We start from the raw sequence: 25,430 nt of genomic DNA, 5'->3' as shown, positions 1-25,430 counted from the left end.
CTTCAGTCTGGTTTTTAATCTGTAATCACATCAAACTGCCGACTCTTCAGATGTTCACTGAGTTCAGACTCACAGCAGAGATAGAAAAATATCATCTGGAATAATAAAAGTACAACAGCAGGGTCCAGTTTTTCATCAAGCCGCTTCAGTGAAACACTCAGTTAAGATAATTCACATTTTAAATGGTAAATAAATCATGTTCTCTTTACTCTGTTACCACACAATATTATGTTCACTTTTATGGAGAGAGAAACTCAAAGCCCTGATGTGAAATTAAAGCGTCAGAGGAAACCTTTACCTGTAAACACTCAATTCATCTAAAAATTAACCAAAGCGCAATATATTTTGTCATAATCAACCTTTGTATTTAAACATTTTTATATAATTCCCTGTATTTTTATTTTGGTCGTTCTCTAGTTTTAAATTCTCATTTAATTTAATCAGATAGTCACTTCTGTATCAAATGTGCTGATTATCTCCACCAGCAATAGGAACTGAACTTAGATGAATTCATATAATATAATAATAATAATAATAATAATAATAATAATAATAATGATAAATAATTCTTCTTATTCTTCTTAGTGCAGTAATTATATGATGATATATAGTTGTAGATTTGTGTTTGTTTTAGTGAAATTATCCTCAGTTGTTGGCTGTGGTCTGTGAAGATGTGACGTTGTACTTTCCTTCATCAGTTTGTGATCTGCTGCAGAGACCGGGTCACATCCGTAACCTGCTGCAGGTTTCTTATTAAATCAAATGTTTCTGGTTGGTTTTAAAACTTCTCTCAAACTGCATGCTTTGTGTCCTCAGGTCAAAACATCGTCTCATTTGTCCTGTTGATTTCTCGACCTCCAGCAGACGTCCCGACATTTCGAAGACTCAGCGTCTTCATCAGTTTTTGGTCCCAGGATGATTCAGATGAACCCAGGTTACGCACTGTGACCTAAGATCCAGAGACAATGTCAAACCTCTCAGCCAATCAGGACGCAATTATATTCAGCTGACGTCCCATCAGGACAGACAGATGTCTCTACTGTTTTCTGCTGTGTCTCTACAGTGATTCTATTGTGTGAACTCATCCACATTAGCAAACACTTTACCGAATGTCTCCTGTGATCACAGATCTCCAAATTCATGAACCCCAGAGAGGCGAGCAAACTAGGACCAAACCAGTCAGCTAATGTTACCCCAACACTCAAGAGGTCCGCTAACCACAGCAGCTAACCGGACTCTGCTGGGTTAGCAGTTACACTTAGCTATAACTGCTAACACTGAATGGAGTCCAGCTAGCTGAGCTAACACCGAACACAGTCCAGCTAGCTGAGCTAACACCGAACAGAGTCCAGCTAGCTGAGCTAACACCGAACACAGTCCAGCTAGCTGAGCTAACACCGAACACAGTCCAGCTAGCTGAGCTAACACTGAATGGACTCCAGCACCACGTTGGTCCGGCAGCCTCCTTAGGTCCGGGATGTGAGTTGGCTTATAAGGTGTCTAAACAGAGGTTCCTGGTGTACGACAGCTAACTGTAAGCTCGTTAGCATGTTGCTGGTTGTGGTTATGTGAAACACAACAGTTGCCATGGAGACCACCCTCATCTTCGTCAGAGGTGTGACGGTGTAGTTCCAGAGTCAGCTGACTGATAGGCTCTGCTCTGATTGGCTGACAGCAGCCAGAGGCAGGTTGCCGGGCAGCGAAGCCAATGGGCCTCAGTCAGTGAATTGCTGGTTCAAAACCTTGAATCCTTCTGAATCCTCCTGGCGTTTGGTCTAATCCAGACTGAGCTGACCCCGCGGACTGTTCAGCTGCTGGACTCTGGAGGCCTGCAGACGCTAAAACACAGAGAAGAACATCAACACCATTAGTGCAACCCTGCACCCTGTGTCCCTCGGTGATCCCCCTTATACCCAGGTACACCCTGTGTCCCTCAGTGATCCCCCTTATACCCAGGTACACTCTGCTTCCCTCATTGATACCCTGTATACCCAGGTACACTCTGTGTCCCTCATTGATACCCTGTATACCCGGGGTACACTCTATGTCCCTCATTGATACCCTGTATACCCGGGGTACACTCTGTGTCCCTCACTGATACCCCGTATACCCAGGTACACTCTGTGTCCCTCACTGATACCCTGTATACCCAGGTACACTCTGTGTCCCTCACTGATACCCTGTATACCCGGGGTACACTCTATGTCCCTCATTGATACCCTGTATACCCGGGGTACACTCTGTGTCCCTCATTGATACCCTGTATACCCGGGGTACACCCTGTGTCCCTCGGTGATACCCCGTATACCCAGGTACACTCTGTGTCCCTCATTGATACCCTGTATACCCGGGGTACACCCTGTGTCCCTCGGTGATACCCCGTATACCCAGGTACACTCTGTGTCCCTCATTGATACCCTGTATACCCGGGGTACACTCTGTGTCCCTCATTGTTACCCTACAATTCATCAATTCTACAATGTCATTTAGCAGACGCTTTTATCCAAAGCAACGTACAACACAAGCAAGAATTTAGACTTAAGGAAAAAACCCTTAGTAAGTGCAAAAAGTGCTTCAGGTGTGATTAGTCACAGGTATTGCCGTCTAGTGGCAGAAGAAGTGCCGCACCCCCCCCCCCTTTTTTTTTTTTTTGGAAACCAAAGTAATAACCAGTAGCCCGGTGCAGTCTGCATCTGTATACCCGGTGCAGACTGTTTTTGTGTGACTCACCAGCTGCCGTTAGGACCAGAGGATGAAGGCCAAAGAGAAGAATAGAAACAGAAATAGAAACTGAAAGATAAAGAAAATATCATGTTTAAAGTCACAGATTGTTTACAAACTGTCATCTTTTACAGTTTACAGTTTAGTTGTTGCTACGGTGATGGGTAGCCTGTTGAAATCTAATGGTACACTGATGTTTCCGTCTAAAACCAATGTTTCTATTGGTCCTTACCTTCTCTTCCAGCTCTTTAATCTGCCGTTTCTGTGCTTCTATACATTCCTCTAACTCCTTGTTCCTCTGTTAAACGCAAAAACATAATCTTAACAACGCAATAACATCACGTCAAAAGTATCATGTCAAAAACATGAAAATATAAAAAACAACATATAAACAACGTCATGTCAAAAACATGTCAACGACATCATGTCCACTACACAGAAAGGTCTGTGTCAGTGTTGTGTGTCTGTTGTTGTTACTTGTTGTGTGACTGTGGTGTGGTTGGTGTTGTGTGTCTGTTGTTGTCACTTGTTGTGTGTCTGTTGTTGTTGTTGTTACTTGTTGTTTGGTTGGATTTGTGTGTCTGTTGCTGCTACCTGTTGTGTCAGTTGCAGCAGCTCCATCCTCTCTCTGAGGATTTGTGCGTCTCTCTCTCTCAGCTCGCACATCAGTGTTCGTTTCCATTGGTCCATGGCTCTGCGGAGCGCATCCCTCTCATCCTCTGTCAGCGTGTCGGACAGACGGCCCTCCTCCACCTTCAGGCCCTCCATCCTGGATTCGTCCTCATGCTGCAGAGCCTCAAACAGCATGGCCTCCAGCTCCAGGATCCTCTGAGCCGGAGACAGAAAACAGTTCATCGCCTCAGAGCTGTGGCCATATTACAGAAGAAAAACTCTTGGTACCCACCGGAAACCCTGTACCCCACAGCCCGTTACCCCACAGCCCGTTACCCCACCGGAAACCCTGTACCCTACAGTAAACCCTTTACCCCACAGTAAACCCTTTACCCCACAGTAAACCCTGTACCCTACAGTAAACCCTTTACCCCACAGTAAACCCTGTACCCCACAGTAAACCCTGTACCCTACAGTAAACCCTTTACCCTACAGTGAACCCTGTACCCCACAGTAAAACATGAACCTCACAGTAAACCCTGTACCCCACAGTAAACCCTTTACCCCACAGTAAACCCTTTACCCCACAGTAAACCTTTTACCCCACAGTAAACCCTGTACCCCACAGTGAACCCTGTACCCTACAGTAAACCCTTTACCCCACAATAAACCCTGTACCCCACAGTAAACCCTGAACCCCACAGTAAACCCTGTACCCCACAGTAAACCCTGTACCCTACAGTGAACCCTGTACCCCACAGTAAACCCTGTACCCTACAGTGAACCCTGTACCCTACAGTAAACCCTGTACCCCACAGTAAACCCTGTACCCCACAGTAAACCCTGTACCCTACAGTGAACCCTGTACCCCACAGTTGACCCTGTACCCCACAGTAAACCCCGAACCCCACAGTAAACCCTGTACCCTACAGTGAACCCTGTACCCCACAGTAAACCCTATACCCTACAGTGAACCCTGTACCCTACGGTAAACCCTGTACCCCAAGGTAAACCCTGTACCCCACAGTTGACCCTGTGCCCCATAGTAAACCCTTCAAAGACATTTTCTTTAATAAACGTGAGACAATTTTGTGCCCCACCGTCAGAAAATGCCAGGTATAGCCCTCCTGTCTACAGGGAGACCCCGGTGGTTGTGCTCCTGGTTTCTTCCCACGTCACTGTCCTTTCTACGATCGGAGGCTGCTGTCACTGAGACGGAGATGTGATGTTTGATGTCTGTCTTTTGTTTTCACTGATATTGGCAGTAAGAAGCTGCTGTCACTGACCTTATGAGCCTGGTCCATTGACTGCTTCCTGTAGTCCAGCTCTTCATCCAGGTAACCCTTCTGTTTACTGAATAGGTCCTACAAAACAACATGCAGAGGTCAGAGGTCAGAGGTCAGAGGTCCACGAAAGAAAGAACTGTGAATCCAATGATCCATCCAGATGGACATGAGACAGAATGAGACAGAGTGAGACAGAGTGAGGTAGAGACAGACAGAATGAGACAGAGATAGACAGAGAGAGACAGAATGAGACATAGACAGACAGAGAGAGACAGAATGAGACAGAGAGAGACAGAATGAGACAGAGACAGACAGAGAGAGACAGAGAGAGACAGAGTGAGACAGAGACAGACAGAGAGAGACAGAATGAGATAGAGAGAGACAGAGAGAGACAGAATGAGACAGAGAGAGACAGAGAGAGACAGAATGAGACAGAGAAAGACAGAATGAGACAAAGACAGACAGAGAGAGACAGAATGAGACAGAGACAGACAGAATGAGATAGAGAGAGACAGAGAGAGACAGAGACAGACAGAGAGAGGGAGAGAGAGAGACGCTGCTGCTGGTGGTTTGTATCTATGACCTGAAGATCACCACCAATATCTGATTGTTGTTAGAGGGCATCGCCGTGACGACAGGCTCCTCTGTCGGTGTGGTGTACAACGTCGCTGAGCTCTGTCAAGTGAAAAATGTTTGTTCCTATGAAATGTCCCAGTGGATTCAGGTTTCAGATGGCGACTATAAACTGCTGGTTAAGATCCTGCCAGGACCTTTGAATCACTCATCTGTCCACTGTCCACTATCCACTGTCAGCTGTCCACTGTCAGCTGTCCACTGTCTACTGTCCACTGTCTACTGTCTACTGTCTATTGTCCACTGTCTACTGTCTACTGTCTACTGTCTACTCGCCACTGTCTACTGTCTATTGTCCACTGTCTACTGTCTACTGTCTACTGTCTACTATCCATTGTCCACTGTTTACTGTCTACTGACTACTGTCCACTGTCCACTGTCTACTGTCATCTCTGGTTGTCACCAACGACACAGAGACTTCAGGGTTTGATTTCTACCTTCTCACTCTCGATGTCCAACATCTTCTGCTGCAGAGACGACTTGGTCACTTCAATGGACTCCAACCACTGTAACAGAGACAGACAGGTTGGGGAGAGACAGAGACAGGCAGATTGACAAAGTGTCAGAAAGTCTGGCAGGACATGAGGTTTTTTAGGACTCTCCAGGGGAGCTGAGACACAAACATCGGTCTGCATCAACTCATCTTTTATCAGAGATCTGAGGACGGGGTCAAAGGTCAGCACAGATGTTTTGTGTTACCTTCTCTGCCAGAGTGAGCACCGTCCTGGCATGGATCACCACCACCTGCTCCTCATTGGACAGATTCTGCAGGAAGACATGCAAACAACAACATGTCAAAGACACAGCCAGGACATGTGGGCATCAGCTGAGTCATAGATCAGTGAGACAGCAGATGGAGGACAGGAGACAAACTGCAGAGGACTGCAGCTCTGAGAGGACACCCTGCTGTTGCTGGAGGTTTTAGATACAAATAAATAAAGAAAAGTGAGAAATCTGCTGCTTTTGATGGAAACAGGCGAAGTTCAGGTCAAACTTGATACTTTAATATAAAACACAAACAAAATAAATTCAACATACACTTACGGCGTTATCGCCCAGAATGTCCAACTTCTTCATCAGCTCGCTGATCACAATGTCCTGAGGAGGACACACAAACACCAATCAGAATACTCAGAACCACTCTGAGCTGCTCAGGTGTTTACAGGTGTGTTTATAGGTGTGCTCAGGTGTGTTTACAGGTGTCCTCAGGTGTGATGGTACTCACAGCCACTCCCTCTGCCTCACAGTAGATCTGTAGAGGACTGAGGCCTTCTGGGAAATGGAGTTGTTGGAAGTTAATGGCAGGTGAGCGTCGCTCTCTCTCCTGAACAGTAAACACAGCTCGTCAGTCAGTCTTACTGCTTTACTGGATGTTTACATCAGTGTGACTGGTTGAACTGGTTGTTTACTTCAGTGTGACTGGTTGAACTGGGGGTATTCCAGAAAGGAGGTTCAACAAACTTGGAGTCTAACCCTGAACTCTAAGATGATTTACTCCGAGATAGGAAACTCTGAGTATTCGGTTCTAGAAAAGGGGGGTATTCCAGAAAGCAGGTTATGTGAAAACTCTGAGTATATTAACCCTGAGATAAGGCAAACTCTGTGTTATCTGTTCCAGAAACAGAGTTGGCTTGACAGATCTGAGTGGTGTTTTGTTATTGGACTTCTGTGCCAGTCATGGATTATCCATAACAAACACCATGTTCAACCATAGGCATGTTCATAAGTGTACTTGGTACCAGAGCTCCCTAGACCAAAGATTGATGATCGATTTTGAGGTTGTGTCATCCGATAATTCATATTCAAATATTCAAATCACACCTCCGGTGGATCTTCTCATGCATCCCAGGGGGAGGTTGGGGACATGGAATCTGAGTAGTCCATGTTCAAAACCTCCATTGTAGAGGCAGCTGCTTGAAGCTGTTGTGAGAAGGTTTTTGGTGCCTGTTATGGCAGCAACCGAAGGAGACCATCAGGTTGAAGAAGGAGGCCTTCCGGGCTTTGTGGTCTTTGTTGTCTTTGTCTCTGTTCTTAACATCAGTCCGACTGGTTGAACTGGTTGTTTACTTTTGTCTGAGTGGTGTAAGCTGTTGTTGTTTACGTCTGTGAGACTGTTGTTACCTCAAGTTCTAAGATCCGAAACTCCAGCAGCTCATTCTGATCTCTGATGTCCTGGATGTCGTTTTCCAGCTTCAGCTTCACACCTTCCATCTGCTTCACCTGCACAGCATCAGACATATACAGTCAAAATATACAGTCAGACATATATCATCTGAATATAGTCAAACATATACAGTCAGAATCTACATTCAGACATATGAAGTCAAGTCAAGTCAATTTTATTTATAGAGTCCATTATCACAAAACATGGTTTGCCTCAGAGGGCTTTACAGTGTACGACATCCCTCTGCCCTTAGACCCTCACTTCACCCAAAACTCCCGAAAAAAAACCCTGTAACGGGGAAAAAAAGAGGAAGAAACCTCAGGAAGAGCGGCAGAGGATGATGAGGGATCCCTCTTCAGGACGGACAGATGTGCAATAGATGTCGTAAATAACAAATGAAATACAATCATGACAAAAAGGAAAGAGAAAGAGAGAGGAGGAGCGAGGAGGAGAGAGGGGGAGAGGAGGAGGGAGAGAGGGGGAGAGAGGGGAGAGAGAGGAGAGAGAGGGAGAGAGGAGGAGAGAGAGGGGGAGAGAGGAGGAGAGAGGGAGAGAGGAGGAGAGAGGGGGAGAGAGGCACAGCAATAATAGACACAGATGCATGTCATATTACAATAACGGTAGGTGTGAAATCATTAATTGCACTCTGATGATGTTGAGGGAGATGATAACAGTCTCATGCACGTGTTGATAGGGAGGTGTCCAAAGGCAGGATCACAGCATCAGCGCAACCAGGACCATGATTATACATTCAGACATATACATTCAGATATATACAGTCAGAACATACAGTCAGACATATACAATCAGAATCTACAGTCAGAATATACATTCAGAAACATATCATCAGAATATACAGTCAGAATATAGTCAAACATATACAGTCAGACATATACAGTCAGATTATACAGTCAGACATATACAGTCAGATTATACAGTCAGACCTACACCATCAGAATATACAGTCAGACCTACACCATCAGAATATACAGTCAGACCTACACTCAAATATATAGTCAGACATATACAGTCAGAATAAAATGTCAGAAAATACAGCCAGAAATATACTGTCCGAATACACAGTCAGATATATACTGTCAGAATATACAGTCAGACATAAACCGTCAAATATACAGTCAAAGTCAGACATATACAGTCAGAAATATATTGTCCGAATACACAGTGAGACATATACAGTCAGAATATACAGTCAGATTATACAGTCAGACCTACACCATCAGAATATACAGTCAGACCTACACCATCAGAATATACAGTCAGACCTACACTCAAATATATAGTCAGACATATACAGTCAGAATAAAATGTCAGAAAATACAGCCAGAAATATACTGTCCGAATACACAGTCAGATATATACTGTCAGAATATACAGTCAGACATAAACCGTCAAATATACAGTCAAAGTCAGACATATACAGTCAGAAATATATTGTCCGAATACACAGTGAGACATATACTGTCAGAATATACAGTCAGACATATACTGTCAGAAACACACCTGTCTGTCTTTCTGTCTTTGTGCCTGCAGAGATCTTAAAATGAACAGAGGTCTCTCTCTCTCACTCTCTCTCTATCTGTCTCTCTGTCTTTGTGTCTCTCTGTTTTTGTGTCTTTCTGTCTGCAGATATCTTAAAATGAACAGAGGTCTCTCTCTCTCTCTCTATCTGTCTCTCTGTCTTTGTGTCTCTCTGTCTTTGTGTCTTTCTGTCTGCAGAGATCTTAAAATGAATAGAGGTCTCTCTCTGATCATTGTGATAAAAGTTGACAACACCACGATCCTGTTTCTTTGTTGACATTTGTTCTAAATGGACATCAAAGACAATGAGACGTCTGAGACAGAAACATCAGCGATGTGAGAGATGGCAGAGACGAAGAGACGTCAGAGACAAGGAGACAAAAAGACATGACGCTGTATGATGTCAACACAAGTCTCACCTTCTCCACCAGCTGTTGATTCCTCTGATACAACGCCTGCTTCTCCTCCACCCACTGGACATCCTGAGAGACAGATGGGAGGACAGAGAGGCAGACAGGAAGACAGACAGGAGGACAGAGAGACAGACAGGTAAATGAACATTATCAACAGCTAAGAGCTGTTTAATAGAAAAGACGATTTCAGTCTGAGAGACAAACACACGTTCTGTGAAAAATGAGGACAGACTGAGACATCTGCAGGTTTTTAAATATGCACAAATACTGCAGCGACAAGCTTCTCAGCCAGGTGAGAGGGAGGCTGAGTTAACACCGTTCTCACCTGGTCCACCAATCACAACACAGGTAATGTTCTCACCTGGTCCACCAATCACAACACAGGTAATGTTCTCACCTGGATCGTTTTTGTTTCTTCAGAGTTCCTCTGCTGTGATATTCGCCTCCTCTGTTTATCTTCTGTTCTACGTCTGTCTGTGTGTGTGTGTGTGTGTGTTTGTGTGTATAAACAGTGTGTGTGTGTGTGTGTGTGTGTGTTTGAGTATATATACAATGTGTATGTGTGTGTATGTGAGTGTGTGTACACTGTGTGTGTGTGTGTGTGTGTGTGTGTGTGTGTGTATGTGAGTGTGTGTGTGTGTGTGTGTGAGTGTGTGTGTGTGTGTGTGTGTTACCAGTCCTTGTTGTTTCAGTGCTGACTCCAGATCAGCGACTCTGGACTGATATCGACTGATTTCACTCAGCAGCTGCTCTCTGGTCTGAAACACAGGGAATAGAACCGTCAGCCTGTTAGTGCCTCGCTTCATTACAGGGAATAGAACCGTCAGCCTGTTAGTGCCTCGCTTCATTAAAGGGAATAGAACCGTCAGCCTGTTAGTGCCTTGCTCAGAGGTCAGGTCACCTTGATTTCCTTCTCGGCGTCGTAGTTTCCTCCGCTGGTCTCCGTCAGCAGAGCGTACGCTCGCTGCAGCGCTTGATACTCCTGAGTCAGCTGACGGTAACGGAACTCGGACTCTTCACGCACACACACCTGAGACACACACACAGGGTAAGTAAGACCAGTCAGACCAGTGACAGAACCAGCCAGACCAGTAAGACCAGCCAGACCAGTGACAGAACCAGCCAGACCAGTAAGACCAGTAAGACCAGTAAGACCAGTCAGACCAGTGACAGAACCAGCCAGACCAGTGACAGAGCCGGTCAAACCAGTAACAGAACCAGACAGAACAGTAACAGAACCAGTCAGACCAGATCTACAGAAATACCTGAAATACAGAAAAGAAAATGACGCCCTTTTGATGAACTTTCTTTTTGGCTGGCAACCTGAGTTTATCTCCTCTGTAGGAGACAATATCTCTCCTCTATAGGAGACAATATCTCTCCTCTATAGGAGATAACTTCTCTCCTCTGTAGGAGACAATATCTCTCCTCTATAGGAGACAATATCTCTCCTCTACAGGAGACAATATCTCTCCTCTATAGGAGATAACTTCTCTCCTCTGTAGGAGACAATATCTCTCCTCTATAGGAGACAATATCTCTCCTCTGCAGGAGACAATATCTCTCCTCTACAGGAGATAACTTCTCTCCTCTGTAGGAGACAATATCTCTCCTCTATAGGAGACAATATCTCTCCTCTGTAGGAGACAATATCTCTCCTCTACAGGAGATAACTTCTCTCCTCTGTAGGAGACAATATTTCTCCTCTATAGGAGACAATATCTCTCCTCTATAGGAGATAACTTCTCTCCTCTGTAGGAGACAATATCTCTCCTCTATAGGAGACAATATCTCTCCTCTATAAGAGATAACTTCTCTCCTCTGTAGGAGACAATATCTCTCCTCTATAGGAGACAATATCTCTCCTCTATAGGAGATAACTTCTCTCCTCTGTAGGAGACAATATCTCTCCTCTATAGGAGACAATATCTCTCCTCTATAGGAGATAACTTCTCTCCTCTGTAGGAGACAATATCTCTCCTCTATAGAAGATAACTTCTCTCCTCTGTAGGAGATAACTTCTCTCCTCTGTAGGAGACAATATCTCTCTCTATAGGAGACAATATCTCTCCTCTATGGGAGATAACTTCTCTCCTCTGTAGGAGACAATATCTCTCCTCTATAGGAGACAATATCTCTCCTCTGTAGGAGATAACTTCTCTCCTCTGTAGGAGACAATATCTCTCCTCTAAAGGAGACAATATCTCTCCTCTGTAGGAGATAACTTCTCTCCTCTGTAGGAGACAATATCTCTCCTCTATAGGGAGATAACTTCTCTCCTCTATAGGAGATAACTTCTCTCCTCTGTAGGAGACAATATCTCTCCTCTATAGGAGATAACTTCTCTCCTCTGTAGGAGATAACTTCTCTCCTCTGTAGGAGACAATATTTCTCCTCTATAGGAGACAATATCTCTCCTCTATAGGAGATAACTTCTCTCCTCTGTAGGAGACAATATCTCTCCTCTATAGGAGACAATATCTCTCCTCTATAAGAGATAACTTCTCTCCTCTGTAGGAGACAATATCTCTCCTCTATAGGAGACAATATCTCTCCTCTATAGGAGACAATATCTCTCCTCTGTAGGAGACAATATCTCTCCTCTATAGGAGACAATATCTCTCCTCTATAGGAGATAACTTCTCTCCTCTGTAGGAGACAATATCTCTCCTCTATAGGAGATAACTTCTCTCCTCTGTAGGAGATAACTTCTCTCCTCTGTAGGAGACAATATCTCTCCTCTATAGGAGACAATATCTCTCCTCTATAGGAGATAACTTCTCTCCTCTGTAGGAGACAATATCTCTCCTCTATAGGAGACAATATCTCTCCTCTGTAGGAGATAACTTCTCTCCTCTGTAGGAGACAATATCTCTCCTCTAAAGGAGACAATATCTCTCCTCTGTAGGAGATAACTTCTCTCCTCTGTAGGAGACAATATCTCTCCTCTATAGAAGATAACTTCTCTCCTCTGTAGGAGATAACTTCTCTCCTCTGTAGGAGACAATATCTCTCCTCTATAGGAGACAATATCTCTCCTCTATAGGAGATAACTTCTCTCCTCTGTAGGAGACAATATCTCTCCTCTATAGGAGACAATATCTCTCCTCTGTAGGAGATAACTTCTCTCCTCTGTAGGAGACAATATCTCTCCTCTAAAGGAGACAATATCTCTCCTCTGTAGGAGATAACTTCTCTCCTCTATAGGAGATAACTTCTCTCCTCTATAGGAGATAACTTCTCTCCTCTGTAGGAGACAATATCTCTCCTCTATAGGAGATAACTTCTCTCCTCTGTAGGAGACAATATCTCTCCTCTATAGGAGATAACTTCTCTCCTCTGTCGGAGATAGGAGGTTATATCTCACTTACGTAGGAGATAAACTTTGAGTCTGGCGTTTTGAGACTGAGAGCCATGCAGAGTGAAGCGTTTAGTGAATGATTCAGATAATTTTAAAGATCAGACAAATGCAGCAGAATTCAAAGATGTGACCCATCAAAGTTAAGCTGTTGATCTAAATGTAGCTGATCCCTAAAAAGGTTCTGGATCCTTGGTTCCACCTGAGAACTCAACAGGAACCAGGTGTGTTCGAATACCTCATCTGGTTCTGTATCCGGAGTTCTGTCAGTGTGAAACGACAACGATGATCCATCAGAGTCCACCGACGCCTCTTCATCATAACCATAGAACGTCTCTATGACCTGTGGGAGAACAGGAGGACAGGAGAACAGAGAGGAGAACAGAAAGGAGAACAGAAAGGAGAACAGAAAGGAGAACAGAAAGGAGAACAGGACAACAGGAAAACAAAAAAACAGGAGAACAGAACAGATAAAGAACAGAAAGGAGAACAGGACAACAGGAGAAATGGAGGACAGATTAAGAACAGAATGGAGAACAGGAGAACACCAGAATGTGAGAACGATGACCATTGTCTGACACATCAGTCAAGAGCTCTGATCAAAGGTTCACTTACACAAAAACACTTTCTCTGACAGCTCCGTCAGAGACTTCTACTGAGCTGTCAAATACACTCACCTGTACAGTAATACTAACTGAAGTAGAAGTAGTAGTAGCAGTAATACTAACAGTAGTAGAAGCAATAGTAGCAGTAGTAATAGTAGTATTAGTTGTAATAGTAGTAGTAGTAGTAGTAGTAGCAGCAGCAGTAGTAGTAATAGTGATAGTAGTCTCACCCTGCAGGCAGCAGTAATAGTAACAGTAGTAGTAGCAGTAGTAATACTAGTAAGAGCAGTAGGAGTAGTAATAGTAGCAGTAGTAGTAATAGTAGTAATGGTGGTAGTAGTCTCACCCTGCAGGCTCTGAAGGTTCGTTTCCTCCTCACTGAGTCCTGACGTCTGTATCTCAGGAGCATGTCTCTCTCCTGGAGGAAACACAGAGCAACATAAATCATTCGTTCGTTCGTTCGTTCATTCATTCATTCATATATTTGTTTAGTAGAAGGAGTGTGCTAAGAGTTGCAGTAGCAGCAGTATTGATTAGTACTTACTATAACATTCTTTACATAACCAGCCGTCTCCAGAGCCTGAAAAAAAAAACACAGAGTAGTTTAAATATCAACCGTAGTAGAAGTATAAGTAGTATTTTTACCTAGAAGAAGTCATCAATAATGTGTAGTAGCAGTAACAGTACTTCTGATAGGTCTTCAATGATGAGTCGTAGCAGTGGTAGCATTACCTCTGACAGGTTGTCGATAATATCTTGTTGCAGTACTAGTCATGGTAACAGTAGTAGTAGTATTAGGAGTTTTAGTATTTATAATATCAGTGGCTTGGACAGGTCATTGATGATGTGCAGTAATAGTAACAGTAGTATTTGTAGTATTAGTACCTTGGACAGGTCATCAATGATGTGTAGTAATAGTAACAGTAGTATTTGTAGTATTAGTACCTTGGACAGGTCATCGGTGATGTGTAGTAATAGTAACAGTAGTATTTGTAGTATTAGTACCTTGGACAGGTCATCGATAATGTGTTGTTGCTCCAGAACTTGTAACTTTAGAAACTCCATCTCTCTCTCATCCTGGCTGTAACCATGGTAACTGGTGGAGTGACTCCGGTCCAGGTCGTTTAAAGAACTCGGCCGCCTCTGTGGACAATAACACTGTTGTTACCATGTACCTGAGGAAGCCTCCGTCCAATCAGAAATCTGGGTTTTGTGAACAGTCTGTCAGGTGGAGTGAAGTCACTCCTCACAGATTAAAGATAACTCAGCAGGACTCTGCTGGACCAGACTGGAGCAGGCTGGACCTGCACCACTCTACTGACTGGGACCCTGTCTGACAATGTGAGGTACAGGTGTACATGTACAGGTGTAGAGATGTACAGGTGTACAGGTGCAGAGGTGTACAGGTGCAAAGATGTACAGGTGTAGAGGTGTACAGGTGTAGAGGTGTAGAGGTGTAGAGGTGTAGAGGTGTACAGGTGCAAAGGTGTACAGGTGTACAGGTGTACAGGTGTAGACGTTTAGAGGTGTACAAGTGTAGAGGTGTACAGGTGTACAGGTGCAAAGGTGTACAGGTGTACAGGTGTAGACGTTTAGAGGTGTACAGGTGTACAGGTGTACAGGTGTACAGATGCAAAGGTGTACAGGTGCAAAGGTGTACAGTTGTACAGATGCAAAGGTGTACAGATGCAAAGGTGTACAGGTGTACAGGTGCAAAGGTGTACAGGTGTAGTCAATTTTCAAGTCAAGTCAGTTTTATTTACAGAGCCCATTTTCACAAAACATGGTTTGCCTCAGAGGGCTTTACAGTGTACGACATCCCTCTGCCCTTAGACCCTCACATCACCCAAAACTCCCGAAAAAGAACCCCTGTAACGGGGAAAAAGTCGAAAGCCTGACTGAAAGTCTAACGCCTGACTGAAAGTCTAACGCCTGACTGAAAGTCCAAAGCCTGACTGAAAGTCTAAAGTCTGACTGAAAGTCTAAAGTCTGACTGAAAGTCTAACGCCTGACTGAAAGTCCAAAGTCTGACTGAGAAAGTCACAGAGTTGATGAACCACTCTGTCAAGGGTTTTAGAAATAAAGGGGAGACTAGATATCGGTCTGTAGTTCGCTCAGGATCGAGAGTGGGCTTCTTTAGAAGACGTTTAATGACAGCTACTGTAAAGGTGTGCAGGTGTACAGATGCACAGTTGTACAGGTAGAGGTGTCAGTGCGCCGTAGAGGTACAGGTGTACAGGGTCAGGGGTTACCATAGTTACCATCTCCATGTTCTCCTGGGTGACGAAGCGCAGCTTGTTATCAAGGCGACGCAGAGCGAGAGCGAGCTCCTCGTTTTTCCTGCTCAGACGTTTATTTTTGTCCAGAAGAGGAAGAAACTGACTCTCAGCCTCCCGGAGACGCTTCAGCTGCAGGCACACACACACACACACACACACACACACACACACACACACACACACACACACACACACACACAATCAGCACAAAATATACACAAAACAACAAACAGGAGGTCAAGAACTGCATGATGTCACTGAGGGTCCTCATGAGTGTAGACAGATAAACGTGTGTGTGTGTGTGTGTGTGTGAAGTGTGTGTTACCAGTTCGTTGCGTTCCTCTGACAGCAGAGCGTTTCGATCCTCCAACTTCCTGATGACAGAGCTGAGCTCAGCGATTTTTAACTGAAACCTCCGAGTGTCCCGGTCCTCCTGAGACTGTAAAACACACAGACACACACACAGACACACAAACACAGACACACACACACACACACACACACACACACACACACACACACACACACACACACACACACACACACACACACACACACACACACACACACACACACACACACACACACACACACACACACACAGACACACACATACACACACACACACACACACACACACACACACACACACAGACACATAGACAGACACACACACAGACACACACACACACACACACACACACACACACACACACACACACACACACACACACACACACACACAGACACACACACATACATACACACACACACACACAGAGGTTGGTGTGAGGTCCTTCAGGTTGCTGCAGTGTCGCTCTGCTTCATGTTGGACATGAAAGTGTCTTTCTGTCCTTTAATAAGAAGTCTGTGGACATGAAGACATGAAGACTGAGGGACAGAGGACAACTGCAACTCCCAGGGTGCACTTCACTTCCAGCCAAGAACAGCTTCATGTCTGCTGATATGTGACTGTAGTAATAACTGTAGTAGCTGTAGTATTTCTACCATGGACAGCTGTTTGTCCCCTGACGAGTCTTTATCATGTGTAGTTGTAGTATTTGTAGAATTTATAGTGTTTGTAGTATTTATCGTAAATGCAGTATTTAGAGTATTTTGCATGGCTTTGTTGACCAGATATATTATCTATATATTTCTATACAAAGTTGCATGTTGATGTGAGATTGGCGCTTTAGGTCCGTCTGCGAGTCACAGAAGTGAGGTCATCACGTGTCACGCAGCACGAGGCTTTTCAATGGTCGTCCACCTGATCACATGACATGCAGGTGGCGAGGACAAGTGAGCAGTGGATTGTGAGAAACTGAGGACCAGAGGACACGCCTGTCTGACGGCGGTCCAAGTGTTTGGATGGATGCTGAGCAGCGTTCGTAATAATGTCACTGGGAGGCGAAGTTCACATGTTAAATTGTGACAGGAAGTGATGTCATGCAGTGCGAGTGGAGGCGGAGCTTACAATGTGAGGAGCGGTGTTAGGGGCGGGGATAGAGGGTTGGCCCGGGTGGCCGAGGCCGACCCTCTGAGCGTCCCTCAGCGCTGCGATCTGCTGCTCGGCAGCCTGCGTCTGCAGCTGGAGGCGGTGGGCGTGTCCCGCCTGCAGCCCCAGGGCCTTATCCAAAACACTGACTGCCCGGTCCTTCAGCTTTATCTCATCCATCTGCACACACACACAGATGGACACAAGGACAGATGGGGGAGAGACAGACAGGTTAGTCAGGATAGGGTCAGTCAGACAGGTGAGAGACGAAGTTAGTCAGACATACGGGTGAGAGGCGGGGCTAAATCCAACATGCATAAATTTGTTTTTTTTTTAAAGTGACTCCATGAAGGACCTGAGCCTGAACATACTCAAGCACACTCCAGGATAATTATCCAGCCAGCAGGGGCCGTTCTCACAACACTGACTAACGTTACCTACATGTTGTAATAATGTTTTACAGAAAACATTTTCATCTAACGTTCAAAGAACGTTTTAAGGATGTTTCTCATTTCAAATAATGTTCCTGTGAGGTTAAATGCTGACTAAAGGCCTTTGCACACCAGGGGCAAAGCGAATAAACGGCACAAAATAGCTTTTAATTGGAGGCGATTCTGTCTATTCACATGCGGGGCGACGCGGTTTTACAAATAAACTAATTTAAATTCTAAAAAACAATCGTACCGGGGAAATCAAAATGGACTCGACATCAAGTGGCGATGACCTGGTGCTTATTTTTCTTAATAACGAGACAAAAACGAAATAAATGGGTTCATCCCATCCTGGAAAAGAAAGGAGAACTCGGTGAGTTCCACTGTTTGGTTCAGGAGCTGAAACTGAACCACCGCCGCTTCAGGACTGCCTTCAGGATGTCTGTCAGACAGTTTGAAATACTTGTACAGCAGCAGTTTCAGAGAGCCGACACACACTACGTCGTGGTTCTGAGGTGAGACCATACTCTGTTTTTAAATGTGTCATTTGAGTAAAGTCCCATTTGTTTGTGAACAGCTGGAGCTGTGCACACGGCGCATTTGGTTCATTCATATTACTGGACAGGAGTTGGGCTTCCTGTCTCGATTTTTTACGAGGCCACATAATATCATATTAAAGACACAAACAACTTAGCACAGGCGAGAGACCCCTCACGTGGTCTCTGAGGTCCTTATCTTTATGTTTTTGCCTTTTATCAAACAAAACCGGGATTTGTGAAGCAAAAACAATCAACCGGTCCACCATATTGAATATTTTGAGTGTGATGTGGCAATAACGAGCATTTTGATTGGTTGAATGTGTACTCGTTGGAAGTGAAATGAAATAAAAGCAGAAATTTCGCTCTGCAAAATGACATTGCTTGTGTGAAAGATTGCATTGAGGGTTTGCTACAGGTTTGAAAAAACGTACACTTGCACACGTCTGGTGTGCAAAGACCTTAAGATGTAACATTTGAGCTGCAACACTGAGGATGTTTTAGTGATGTAGAGACGTGACAGATCAGAGCACGTTCTTTTATAAAACGTTCCCACAGTGTTACATGAGAACAAAGGAAGAATGTTTTCAAAGTAACATTTAGAACATGTTATTGAGGACTGAGATTACACAACTTTTTTTAAATGAAAATGCAATGTGATAGATTAATAATAAGACAACATTTTTAACATTTTTTATGTTTATAGAGAATGTTTCTTGAACTTTAAAAACATTCTAGGAACTAAAAGAAAACTAGAAATGTCCCTAAAACATTGCATTGGTTGCATTACAACATTCTTAAAACGTTTTTTGAAACGAAGATTGCTGGCTGGGTGGACCCAATTCAAAGTGTCATAGAGCCGAACAGAGAAGAGAGCTGACAGCAGCAGCAGCAGCAGGATCCTCGTCATCAGTAACAAACACCAATAAAATGTTCACAGTTTCCCAAAATAAGTGTGAAGCCACAAAAACCGGAAACTATTTGTTCAAAGACTCATAAAAATAACTGACGCTGGCAGAGACCAGCGTCCTCTTCACGCTTCACTTTCGTTCTCTGAATAATCAAACGTTCTTCTCCCGAGGTCATCATGACTCAGAACGCCATCAGACCGGGTACCGGGTCCACCCGAGTCCATCAGGACGCACCAAACCCCAATAACTGGAACCTGATCCGACTCTTGTCACAGGGTTAGGACTTGGACTGTCAGAACTAAACGGCCCCGTGACGACCACAGAGCCATGTGTCAGGACATTAACCCTTTGAAACCTGAGAAAACTTGCAACAAGCAGCTTAAGAAGAAGGACCAAGAAATCAGCAAAGAACTAGTCAAAAGCACAAGATAAATACTTCAAATTTATCAACATAAAAACTAACAAACAAACAAACAAACAAAAACAAGACAGTGAAACAAAAAAAACACAGCAAACAAGGAAAAAAACGAAGAACTGCTTAAAAGTTATAATTGTGTAAAATAATCTAAAGATATAATTACAATAATTACAAATGTCGTTCTCTAAAAACAATTTCCCTAAAAAAATATATATCTATCTACAAGCAGAACATTTCTTGCCAAGATCCTCAATTCCCTTTCTTCCATGTTTTTGAAAGAAATCAAAGCAACATGCTCCAAGCTCAGAGGGTTAAAATCTTGTGAAAGGCATCTGAAAGCAGTGATGTCAATCCAGGTTTCAAAGGGTTAACCCTGTTCTGCTCATTCCTCCTTATTTCATTCAAAAACCTTGTTGGTCTTAAATTTACGTCATCAGTCAGGAGTTTTTTTTTTCTTCCAGGTGGCCTGAACGATGCAGGAGATAAATCATCACAGCTGAGATGATGCAACGGGTTTAAGTGACAAGTTTGGTGTCAAACTAATGCAGCAGAAAGGGTTAACTCTGCAGTCAGACTGAACACTGCAGCGGATGAACGCAGCCTGAAAGAAAAGCTGCTCCTTTAAAATGGCAGAAAACTGCTCGACAAGAAATATATTTTTTACTCAAAACTGAACAGAAAACGGTTGCTGTTTTCCATGTTCCCTGAAAACTGAGTGAAAGTGAAGAGAGACTGAGTTCAGTCTGTGAACAGAGTCTGCTCTGTGTGACTGCCGCCGACTCGTACCACTCGCTGTTTGTCTTTTCACCGTGTCATACGAGTCAGAGTGTCTCACTCAGTCTTTGTTTTCTGTTTTCTGTGGGTAATTGTGGGTCACTGTGGGTCTCTGAGGGTAAATGCCGTTCACTGTGTGTCACTGAGGGTAACTGCAGTTCACTGTGTGTCACTGTGGGTCACTGCACGCCACTAAGGGTACCTGCAGTTCACTGTGTGTCACTGTGGGTCACTGCACGTCACTGAGGGTAACTGCAGTTCACTGTGTGTCACTGAGGGTAACTGCAGTTCACTGTGTGTCACTGTGGGTCACTGCACGTCACTGAGGGTACCTGCAGTTCACTGTGTGTCACTGTGGGTCACTGCACGTCACTGAGGGTACCTGCAGTTCACTGTGTGTCACTGAGGGTAACTGCAGTTCACTGTGTGTCACTGAGGGTCACTGCACGTCACTGAGGGTACCTGCAGTTCACTGTGTGTCACTGAGGGTCACTGCATGTCACTGAGGGTACCTGCAGTTCACTGTGTGTCACTGAGGGTACCTGCAGTTCACTGTGTGTCACTGAGGGTCAGTGTCCTGAGGTGTTGAGTCTGAGCAGGTCGTGTTAAAACCACCTCGAGTCACGTGAGTGTGTGTGAATGGAGGTGAAGGTGTGACTCGGTGACTCGTACCAGGCGGCGGACCTCCCTCTCGCAGTCCCTCTTGGTTCGGTTCAGCTCCTCCTGGTGTTGGTGGTGAGCTGATCGCAGTTCGGCTGCCCGTGCCTGGCAGGCCTGCTGAGCTGAGGTCAGAGCCTCCTCAGCGCTCCTCTTTGCTCCTCTTTGCTCCTGCACCTCCTGCTGGAGGCGACAGCGCTCCACCTCCCAGCCCCTCCTTGCCTCCTCCACCTCTGCCAGGAGGGTGCTCCTCACCTGAGGAAGGACAGGACAGAGAGCCTGAACATCTGAGGAGCTAAAGGGACCACACACCTTTTCAGAGAGAAGACGTGTCTCTTTGTCAGCTGCTGCTATGAGAGTTTAACAGGAAGCTGAACCGAAACCCGAAGAAAACTTCAAGAAATAAAAATCAAATTAACAGTCGCAGCTTATAACAGACCACAGCAGTGGAAACAAAACCGACTGACTGAAAACATGAGGCCCGAAGTAACAGCTTCAAACGCTGAGATACAAAGCTACAGCTTCAAACACGAGATACAAAAAAAACAGCTTCAAACACAAGATACAAAATAACAGCTTCAAATCCGAGACACAAAATAACAGCTTCAAACACCAGATACACAATGACAGCTGCAGACAGGTGTGTACAGGTGTGTACAGGTGTGTGCAGGTGAGAACAGGTGAGGACAGGTGTGTACAGGTGAGAACAGGTGAGGACAGGTGTGTACAGGGGAGGACAGGTGAGGACAGGTGTGTACAGGTGAGGACAGGTGAGGACAGGTGTGTACAGGTGAGGACAGGTGTGTAAAGTCACCTTGTCAGTGGATCCGTCCCTCAGCGTCAGCACGAGTCCATTGAGACGCTGAATCTCTCCGTCTTTGATCTTGATGACCCTCATCAGCTCCATCTCATGTTGCCGTAGTAACGTCTCCCTGGTGATGGCGAGCTCCTTCTGCTTCTCCTCATGGAGTTTGGTCTTCAGCTCCGTCACAGCGACCGTTGCGCGGTGATGCTCCGCCTTCAGCTCCTGACTCTTCTCCCTCTCCAGACGGCTCACCTGAGGACCAGCGGTCACAAGACAACATCAGCAGGGGCAATCTGGGGTTTGTAGTCCTTACCTTGTTTTCAGTTTGTAGTTCTATCTGGATGTAGGACTAATCCTAGGGGCACTCTGGGGATTGTAGTCCTTACCTTGTTCTTCTCTTGTTGTAGTTCTATCTGGATGTCCGTCAGTTTGGCTCTCAGCTCCTCATTAGCTGCTTGAAGAGTTGCCATGGCGTCAGGTCGCTCCCCCTTCCCTCGCCCCCCTGCTCCTTTCTTTGACATCACCGTCTCCTGCAGGCTCCGCCCCCCAATGAGCTGTCTGTCAAACTGAGGTTTGACTACATCTGGACCTGCGGACACAAGGAGAGACACACACCAACACACACCTCAGACAGGAAGTGACATCACATCTGTGGTCACATTGCAGGTGACAAGCAGACTGAAAACATGTCTGTTTCTGTTCTGAGGGGACAGAGGACAGGTGGAGGACAAGTGGATATCAGAGGAATTGCATCCATTGACCTCTGACCTCCATGATAAGTCTCTGCTCCTCCTGACAAACTTCCTGTTGTTTTTAAAAACCTGGTTGGTGATTGAAAAGTTTGCTAAATAACGCTCAGCTTTTTTGTTCTAGTGATGTGTTGTACTGGAAGGGTTGTGTATCAGAAGCAGGAAGATTTTACCTGTGTCCCTCTGCTTTAGGATTTTATTTTTCTCCGATTAGGTTATTACAGTTTTTGTGTGATTCTTACGTAATTGTGCCTCTATGAAATGCTGCTGGCAGTATTAACTGCTCACAGTGGTATCAGTGGGATCTTTATCGCAGACCACCACAACCACGATGATCATGCAGAAGGATACCTAGAGCGTAATATGCAGACGCAGAAGGATACCTAGAGCGTAATATGCAGACGCAGAAGGATACCTAGAGCGTAATATGCAGACGCAGAAGGAAACCTAGAATGTAACATGTAGACTCAGAGGTTCACTGACAGAGCGGCGACATGTGACATGTGGTTTCAGGATCAGCTGTTCTCGTACACGTTAACTCTCTGAATACACCGAGGCGGGACAGGAGAACCTCTGACAGGTGATGAACTAACGCTGCCACGGCAACACATGAAGGTTCCTATAGCAGTAACATCAACACACACACACACACACACACACACACACACACACACACACAGTTCAGGTCTAACTGAACACACACATGAAAAAGTGTAGATCACTCACCGTCCAATAGGAAGCCTCGGACACTGCATTGCTGAGTGTATGTGTGTGTGTGTGTGTGTGTGTGTGTGTGTGTGTGCGTTAGCCTTCTAACCTGAGCATGCTAACCAGCTAGCCACACTGCAGCTCACTGTGTGTCAGTGTGTGTGTGTGTTTATGTGTGTCCAGTCAGCATCAGCCTCCACCTCTCTCTGTCTCTCTGTCTCCCTGTCTCTCTGTCTCCCTGTCTCTCTGTCTGTGTCTCTGTCTGTCTCTCTGTCTGTGTATGTGTGTCTGTCTGTGTTAGCAGTTAGCTCCTGTCAGTGTGTGTTTGTGTGTCGGTGCTGTTAGCATCTCTGCAGCCTCTGCTGGCGTCATCCTCCTCCTCCTCCTCCTCCTCCTCCCAGCATCCCTCAGTGACACAGAGCTGAACCTCCTCAGCTCTGCCTCCCTCTGCTGGACACTCTTCACCATTACACCATCATGTCATCTTCATCACAGCATCATCATTATCATCATCATCATCATCACCATCGGTCCTGTGGTGAAGGTGGTCTGCGGTGACTCTTGGTGTTTTCCAGCTGTCGGTCATCATGGCGTCCTCTCGTTTTCTGCGTCATGTGACCTTGGCGGCTCTCCGTAGGTTTCTCTGATTGGTGCATCAGCTGTGAGATGATTCATGAAGTGTTGATAAAGTTCATTAAAAGATTGTTTTACCTGAAATGAATGTTTCTGTCCGAACAAACAGCTGTGATGATTCGACTGGTGTGAAATCAAAATGAAAGCAGTCTATATATAAATTACATACATGTAAATTAAATCATGCAACACAGCTGTGTGAAATCAGCCACATCCAATCAGTGTTTTACAGGATCGAAATATGGGGTGTTGCAAACACTGCACAGAAATACACACATCATGATAAACTCACAGAAATACACACATCATGATAAACTCACAGAAATACACACATCATGATAAACTCACAGAAATACAAAAAACAGGTACAAGTGATCCACACTGAACCTAGTGTGTATATATATATATATATATATATATATATATATATATATATATATATGTGACACTGTCACTATGCTACTTTAAGATCCCAGAGAGCGGATACATGCAGAGGACGTGGGTCCAGTGGGTCTTCATCATCTGCTGGCTCAGTGTTCCAACAACAACGCCAGGACCACGGATCAGAGTCAGGGGGTGCAAACAGGACTGGAAAAACACAACACCAATACTCAACAGATCTAAGAGCAGACCACAGAACAAGACCCAGTACACATCACACTGGCAGACAGCACCTGGCCCTGACATGGGTCACACCTACCAGCAGGTTCAGTGTGGATCAGGTGCAGGTTCAGTGTGGATCAGGTACAGGTTTAGTGTGGATCAGGTTTAGGTTCAATCAGGATCAGGTGCAGGTTCAGTGTGGATCAGGTTCAGGTTCAGTGTGGATCAGGTGCAGGTTCAGTGTGGATCAGGTGCAGGTTCCGTCTGGATCAGGTTTAGGTTCAATCAGGATCAGGTTTAGGTTCAGGCTGGATGAGGTGCAGGTTCCGTCTGGATCAGGTTTAGGTTCAATCAGGATCAGTTTTAGGTGAAGTTTGGATGAGGTGCAGGTTCCGTCTGGATCATCAGGTTTAGGTTCAGTCTGGATCAGGTGCAGGTTCCGTCTGGATCAGGTTTGAACTTGGGTCTGTGACGCATGTTTTCTCAAAAATCATCAACATTTTTAAAGATAAATTGAAAAATCAATAAAATGTTTCTTAAAAATTCGCTTGATGACCAAAATAAAATGAAGTTCTCACCTGAAAGAACAGATTTGTTTATGCAATTCTGAAGTTCAGCTGTTGATATTTCTGTCCTCATCAACTGAAAGAGAGACAGACATAGGGACCGAGACACAGACAGAGGGACCGAGAGACAGACTTTTGACTAGACTCAACTAGCCTTGTCACTCTCTCTGTCCCTCTGTTTGAGAGACAGAGGGACAGAGAGAGAGAGACAGACAGACAGGCAGGCAGACAGAGAGTCAGGAGGACAGGTGGACAGACAGAGAGAAAGGCAGACAGAGGGACAGACAGACAGAAAGACAGACAAAAAGAGGAACAGAGAGACAGAAAGACAGACAAACAGAGGGACAGAGAGACAGAAAGACAGACAGCAGCATCTTCAGAGTTTCAGTTTAATTAAAACACTTTGATGAACAACACACAGACACTGTCCAATCAGAGGTCAGGACACTAAAAAACATCCAATCAGAACATCCGGACACAAAGTCTGTCCAATCACAGCTCACCTTGTTACTGACAGGCGAGGGGGCGGGGCTT

General features: G+C 44.9%; 1 protein-coding gene across 4 annotated transcripts; it reads right to left on the bottom strand.

The window, feature by feature from the left end:
* jakmip3 (Janus kinase and microtubule interacting protein 3) lies at positions 1 to 23,468 on the bottom strand. 4 transcript variants are annotated; one of them, XM_088070286.1, is made up of 24 exons: positions 23,113 to 23,468; positions 22,024 to 22,226; positions 21,647 to 21,889; positions 20,848 to 21,087; positions 17,085 to 17,285; positions 15,936 to 16,049; positions 15,593 to 15,739; positions 14,337 to 14,474; positions 13,876 to 13,911; positions 13,678 to 13,749; positions 12,965 to 13,069; positions 10,270 to 10,398; positions 10,043 to 10,126; positions 9,375 to 9,437; positions 7,374 to 7,472; positions 6,478 to 6,576; positions 6,291 to 6,350; positions 5,952 to 6,017; positions 5,690 to 5,758; positions 4,620 to 4,697; positions 3,316 to 3,549; positions 2,954 to 3,019; positions 2,731 to 2,790; positions 1 to 1,838 (listed from the first exon to the last, which is right to left on the bottom strand). In XM_088070286.1, the coding sequence occupies exons 2-23, from the start codon at positions 22,156 to 22,158 to the stop codon at positions 2,740 to 2,742; spliced, it is 2,529 nt and encodes an 842-aa protein (XP_087926412.1). In that variant the 5' UTR covers positions 22,159 to 22,226; positions 23,113 to 23,468; the 3' UTR covers positions 1 to 1,838; positions 2,731 to 2,739. The 4 variants fall into 4 exon arrangements, with proteins under 4 accessions (XP_087926412.1, XP_087926414.1, XP_087926413.1 ...); XM_088070288.1 differs by having other exon boundaries at positions 6,297 to 6,350; XM_088070287.1 differs by having other exon boundaries at positions 22,024 to 22,220.
* Between the last annotated feature and the right edge of the window lie 1,962 nt (positions 23,469 to 25,430).

This window comes from Plectropomus leopardus, chromosome 19 (assembly GCF_026936395.1).
Source record: "Plectropomus leopardus strain MGB_pleo_1.0 chromosome 19, ASM2693639v1, whole genome shotgun sequence".
Classification (NCBI taxonomy): domain Eukaryota; kingdom Metazoa; phylum Chordata; class Actinopteri; order Perciformes; family Serranidae; genus Plectropomus; species Plectropomus leopardus.
The sequence above is the reverse complement of the archived record's forward strand: the minus strand, read 5'-3'. Positions and strand labels throughout refer to the sequence as shown.

Bases quoted from the DNA above. Each gene is read 5' to 3' on its own strand.
- jakmip3 (XM_088070286.1), bottom strand. From the start codon at position 22,158: ATGTCAAAGAAAGGAGCAGGGGGGCGAGGGAAGGGGGAGCGACCTGAC. The intron at 6,577-7,373 runs GTAACAACAGTC...TTTACTGTTCAG, and splicing joins TTCGGATCTTAGAACTTGAG to GAGAGAGAGCGACGCTCACC. The intron at 3,020-3,315 runs GTAGCAGCAACA...TGCGTTTAACAG, and splicing joins TGCTGCAACTGACACAACAG to AGGAACAAGGAGTTAGAGGA.